Raw genomic sequence first — 6,711 nt, 5'->3', positions numbered from 1 at the left:
TATTAATTCACAACAAAATATTTTATTTATTCATTTAAAAATACCCTTGAGCAACATTTTACTGTTATTACTGATGCCAAAATTAACAGTTTATACGTTTATTAATTAGATTTATGATATTTGTAGAGTGCAATGTTTTTGTATTTGTCATCAATGTTAACATGTCATCATGTAATGAAACTTTAAGTAGAGATTTGTCACTTTATCCGTGCTGCTGATTTTCCATGCTGCTGATTTCTTACCTGTAAGCTGCTATATTCATACCCATCTGCTCACAACAGACTCATGTTCATGCATATTTTTAGTTTAACGTATTTCTTAGTTCATATCTTAGATCTTATTACCATTTTTCTTTACAATGTATACTTTCACTGGATGTAACTGGGACCCTGTGTACATAGTTTCTTTCCACCGCATGTACCACATGTGTTGTGAATGACAAACAAAGAAAATTTGACTTTGACTATTATATTTTTGTTATTTTTGGGTGTAACTGGGACCTTGAGTAAACAGTTTTGTTCCACCTCATTTATTATTTATTAACCTTTATTTAACCAGGCAAATCCACTGAGATCACGATCCTTTTTGCAAGGGAGGCCTGGGCCTGAAGGCAGTCTAATATGCATGTTTTTGTACCACATGTGATGCAAATGACAATAAAGTCTCCTTGAACCTTGAATTATTGTAGTGCATGAATATAAAAAAGTCCTAAATGTGATTTCAAGTAAATATTTTAGCTAAAAATGTATTACTTTTTGATAAGTGTCCACAGAAATGTTCTGAATGACCTACACGATTGCTCAGGTGTAAATTTATCATTTCAAGGTTTTTCATTTCTACGCTGTTTAGTTGTGTGCTTGATTATTTGCTTTTGGAAAATGTTCACATTTGTCTTTCTGGTTTATAACAGTCTAATTATTTCTCTTTATCTGTCAGTATGCAGCCTTTTGTTATCATTATTCTTCTCATTCAGATTTCTTTAATAAATCAGTCAAAATCAATAATTTTGTTTTTTATTATTAATAAAATTAATACACCTACGCATATCAAAACCTGACTTGGTTTTCTAATAGTTCATGCACTGATCTGTTTAAATGTGCTACACAAATAAATTTGACTTGACTTGACTTGATCAGTTCAGACAGGCTCCAATAATTCCTGTAACGGTGAATTCAGACAGTATTTGTGAATGACGTATGAATCGAGCAGATTACACTTGTAATGCGTCATTAATGATGATGCATCTCTGACATCATATTTAAGAGCATCTCTTCTATGAAATACCAAGAAGCCACTTCATTCACTCATAAAACAGTTAAAAAAATTATTTCTTTTTTGGGACTGAATGAAAAGCACATACCAATAAATTTAAATGCCATTTAAATTGGCATTAAAAGATCACCGTTATTGCTTTTCCCCCTTTTCTGTTTTAGATGCAAGCAAGCAAGAACACACACACACATATACTGTCAATGCACGCACAGTGAACTGGTCGACTGGCGTCCCAAAGGTCCATGTAATCCGCCACGCTGTAATCTGTTTTTGTGTAGTCTGATTAGTTTAGATTGTGAATTTCTGTGGTTTTAAACATGCAGTTTACGTTTAAATGTAATGTGATGTATTTGCAGCTACTAAAATTTACAGACTTTTGTTTATGTTCTGACTGAACATTAAAAGATGAGATCACTTTTTAAAACAGTTTCCAAAGGCAATGAAAATAAAAAGCTTTTTTTTTTTTTTTTTTTACAGAATCCCTGTTTTCTTTATGCAGCACATAAACCTTTATGTTTATTACATGTGAAAGTAAAAACAATAATAGAAAAATGCGTGTCCCAATGTATTTCTTCATTGAAAATGGCTCATTTGTTTGTACCGTTTTAGCCCCACGGTAACAGGTTGTTATTAGTGAACAGTCAGCAGTTTATAATAGAGTATTGGTGACATATGAATAAAAAGTGAGTCTGCACCGCTTTGTTTTGGTTTCAATTCAGTGGCGAGTATTTCAACACTAATTACATAATCAAATGATCTAAAAACAGAACACAATCATTTGCTGCAGCAGCTAGCTACTACAAAATGACATCTGGATTGAACTAATTCTGTGTTCTGTGTAAACCAGAACACTGCTGTCTTTATAATGCTCATTTATTGAACACAAATATTAAAATGACCTCATATTCTTAGTGATAATTCCACATCAGTCTTACATTATGATTTTCACTATTTAAAAAGAAAATAATGTCATATGTGTATACACTACACAGTTGTTTTAAATATCCATACCTCAGTATAAAATTATAAATATGTAGATAAAACTTTAAAAAGCAGATGTCTGTACTTGAGCTGTGCAAAGGTGTTGCCTCAGGTCTGAGTTTCCGTTTATAGCTGACGTGGACTGTACACATTACACAACTAGAATTAATATTATTTTACTATTATTATTACTAAGAACATGTGACAGGTAAAAGAAACAAAAAACTTGTTTTCTGGTAGGTAATACATTTTTTTTAAATCATATTTAACAGGTAGTATTTTTATTCTCAGTGGTGGCTGAGGTAGATTGGTAGTCAGTGCCATGGTCTTGTAATCTTGAGGTTGTAGGTTCAAGCCCAGGTTGTGTCAAGAAGGGCCTCCGGTGTAAAATAATTGGCAAATCTTTCATGTGAGTTTGAGCAGCCCCTGAAGAAGGTAGCAGCTGAAAGAAAAACTAACATTTCTAGTATCAATAAGAGTATTTCAGTACATTTTAGAGCCCACTACAGAAAACTAAAGAGCTATAAATAAAGTTTTGAACATAATGCTAAACTACACCAGAGTGATGTTTGGATTGGTCAAGTGTTCTGATCTATATTTACTGGCATATATATAAGATCAAAATCTACTTGCTGTAGTTCACTTTTTATTTTTATTGTCCACTGCCACTGAGAAAAGATGGTGAATTGGAAACCCTCCATCCGTCCATCCATACAGGCATGTCGTGAGCATGATAATTTAAAGAACAAGTGAGGCACCGACTTCCATTTTGGTGTACGGCTGCATCTAGACATAAGAAAGGTCTCATTGAAAAAAATTGGGCTGCTATGTCAAATTCCAAGTTGGCCACGTTTCCAATCATTTGAGAAAACTATAATTTCAAGCAATATAAAAACTAAAACGCATAGTTTCCTCAAATGGTTTGGGTGGCTGATGGGGTGGTCCCGGTCACCATGGACCCCCTCCTGGCTCTGCCATTGCGCCTGGTGGTGAATAAAAGTGCTTCGTCCACATGCCAGGATCTGTTACTCTGCACTATATCCACTTGAACGTCTTGCACCCAAAACATTAAGGTTTACTTGCATTCCCTGCTCAATTCCAGCCTAGAAATACACTCATCTCAAAAACTACAAACATTCATTATCAAATCCCTCAGAAACAGGGGACATTGCCATACCACTTGTTTAACTTCTATCCTGAACCCAGGTGGTTTATTGTTAAGTGACGTTTCCAAAGAATGTCCTTAAAAACTCTTAATTTACTCAGAATCACAAACAGAACAACAACCTTACACATCCTGAATCAACCACTGAGTTACTTTTTGCAATAAAATAACCAAGTAAATTGTACATCAGTAAAACTAAAGCAGTACTCACATATGGGGGGGTGTCTACACTCTCGGTATTCACCACCACTGGAGGGGGGTTGGCCTGCAAGAGAGAAGAGAAGAGCAGTTCATCAACTTTTATTTTGTTAATGCTGGAAACATGGAAAGAGCACATCTGCAAAATAAATAAATACATTCTGTGAGCCCTAATGACACAGCAAAGATGATGACTTACGCGTCTCAAGTTTTGGTACAGCATGTTGAGAACATCTGCTATGGACTACCACCATGGAGCGACTGCATTCGCCGCATGACATACTGCACAGCCCTTATCGTGGACAGTACTAATGAACCACTCTGCAAACTGCGCTGAGCAAAACTTTTAAGAAACAATACCGAGTGGTCATAACGCGCTTTAGGTGACTCATCGATGCACTCCAAAACATGCTAATACCACATACTTTTACAGTTTATACTGAACATTGTCTTCAGACTACTCTTGTTATTTTTTTTAAATATTGCTACTCTATCCTTATATGTTGGTCAAACATAAGCTGACATTTTAAATCTAAATCTATGTTTTATATAAACTTTGCAATCCACCCTCCATCCACTGAACACAGATAGTTTCACCTTTATTTTCCTACTTTCTGTTTTACTCTTAAGCTCTTTTTTCTTCCTGGTTTTGTTTCACCCCTTAAACTTTGACAGATTGGTGCTAAAACAGCAAGAATCAAAAATATGGCTTGCATTAGCAGCTATGTTCTTCTCATATATGCAAGAGGTGCATCAGTCTGATTATTCCATTTGTTGCCTCGTCCTTTTGTCTTCATTCTCTTTCTCTCCAGAAAATAGTGCCTGTAAGTTTTCTCGTCTGCAGCCCTAGTCCTTCCCAAAACACCAGTGAGCTTGCCAGTCCACCTAAGATTTAAAAAAAATAGTTCTTAAAGCCAAAAAATGTTCCCAAAATCAATCAGCTAAACCAGCATAAAACAAGGCAGACAACTAAGTGGACAGCCCTCACTGAGTTCAAAATGTGTAGCAACAGCAGCAGCATCTATCCCCCTGCACTAATCTCCCTCACATCACCCAGTTCTACTCCTTTATCTCCTCTCTCTCCCCCCCCCACACACACACACATTATCTCACTCTATGTTCCTCTCTTCCTTCCCTCTCATGCGCAACCGTCTGTCAGTCAAGCCAACTGGATGCTTGATCCCACATGGGAACGGAGAGGAGCTGGGAGTGGCGGGGTCAGACGGATTATAGGTATAGTGGGAGGAGTAAATCTGCTTGTTCAACAACACGAACAACAAGGAGCAGAGGGAGCAGACAAATGCAAACAAACAAAATGAACAAACATGAATAAAATATAAAAGAAATGCACAGTGAGAGAGCAGAAGTGGGCAAAGGTTGCACGAATAAGAGGGCGTGGTGGAGTTCAAGGATGCTGAGGCTGTTAGGACAAACGACAGCTGCAGATGTATGTGTGTGTGTGTGTAAAAAAATGGGAGGAGAGATTTATGAATGCTAAAAAAGTCAAATTATTAAAGGATTTTATGACAGCTTATGTTGAACACATGCTGGGTTCATGAAAAAACATTTACAGACAGCCGAATTAGAAGGAAAAACAGACAAATAGTGTTATGTTAAAAGTATTTTTTGTAAAAACATGTTTTTTTTTGCCATTGAATCTTTAATTTCATCCTTTTGTTGTTTGCTTCTATATTACACCTTAAGGTTTACATGAGGAAAATATCACAAACTACAAATATAAATCACATCATTTTCTATAAAACACCAAATATTTTTTTCTGACATATAACACCTAGACAGTAAACACACCAACCTTCTAATAATTATAATTCCTATGTAAATAGTTTATATTGTTTTTTGCAACCCACCAAGGACATTTCAAATGTTTCTATATTTGTTTGTAAATCCATCTGAGCTATTTGGTTAGTTTCATATTAAACTAATGTAAGGTATGAATATCTGACAGCTAAGTGCCTGAAAGCTTTAATATCCCATGTTACTATCCACCTTATCAGATTTCATCCCAACTGTAACACTAGTATACAATAAAATATCTGTGCATGTGCATATGCGTGTGTGTGAGTAATTCACAAGGCAACAAATCCAGCCAGTCAAGTGTGTTCCGTCTGTTGTTTTTATTGACACGCCAAATCAGATTGAGTGCTTATGTAACACCAACATGTGTGTGTGTTGGGTTGTGTTATATGTAAAGGCCATAAGAACAAATGTGCAATTACACAAACACACAACCGTGTTCAGACAGTGTTCTTCTGCTCAGCCAGCTGATTGTTAGTCGTTATATAATTGCTGTTACACCAGCTGTGTTATCATAGTATTATGGCCTGGTTCAGTCCAGTGCAGCTTAGGAACAAATTCAGACTATCCACGGTTCGTCTCTTTAGCCGAAAATCAAAAGACAAAGACAAAGTCATGAGGATCTTCAATCAAAGGTCTTGTGCTATCATACGATTTATATATTTGTTTTCCATGTGTATGATATGTGTATCTCTATATGCGTCTATAGATAGAAGTTATATTTACAAAACAAGTTTATTGCACAGGACATATTCGTTATTAGTTTTAGGAATAAATAGAAACCAAAAAACAAAAACAAAAAAAAAAAAAAACAATTACTGGTAAAAACAACAACTCTCTCTATCTCTCCATCTCTCTCTCCATCCATCCATCCATCTATCCATCATCTATCTATCCATCTATCCATCTATCTACCTATCTACCTACCTACCTGTCTGTCTGTCTATATATATTGTGTGTGTGTGTGTATGTATATATATATATATATATATATATATATATATATATATATATATATATATAGCTGTTGTAAACTCTTTCCACACTCTTGCAATATTCGAAACAATGTTTCTAAATTCTTCACGCTCTAAATGAGCACAGAATATCATGATCTCAGCTCTCTGCCTCCAGCTGCACTCTGCCAACGCTCTCAGCCACACCCACTTTGCAGCAGATGCAAAATAATGTAAAATAAATTATTTTAAATAAAAATCCCATGCCGATCATGCAGCACATCAATCAATCAGCCAATTGTGTGTCATGTCCAATCTTATTTTGAA

At 35.5% G+C, this 6,711-nt stretch overlaps 1 protein-coding gene across 1 annotated transcript in view; it reads right to left on the bottom strand.

Moving 5' to 3' along the window:
* Positions 1 to 3,839, bottom strand: part of LOC119430652 (discs large homolog 1-like protein) — a 381,852-nt gene extending 378,013 nt beyond the window's left edge. Inside the window, exons 1-2 of the mRNA XM_037698099.1 lie at positions 3,816 to 3,839; positions 3,630 to 3,683 (exon numbers count right to left, since the gene is read on the bottom strand). Of these exons, the coding sequence (XP_037554027.1) occupies positions 3,630 to 3,683; positions 3,816 to 3,839 (78 nt within the window). The remainder of the gene's footprint in view (positions 1 to 3,629; positions 3,684 to 3,815) is intronic.
* Between the last annotated feature and the right edge of the window lie 2,872 nt (positions 3,840 to 6,711).

The sequence above is a fragment of the Nematolebias whitei genome, chromosome 3 (assembly GCF_014905685.2).
Source record: "Nematolebias whitei isolate Nwh7 chromosome 3, NemWhi1, whole genome shotgun sequence".
Classification (NCBI taxonomy): Eukaryota; Metazoa; Chordata; class Actinopteri; order Cyprinodontiformes; family Rivulidae; genus Nematolebias; species Nematolebias whitei.
Note: the sequence above shows the minus strand (reverse complement) of the source record. Positions and strands in the feature narration are given on the sequence as shown.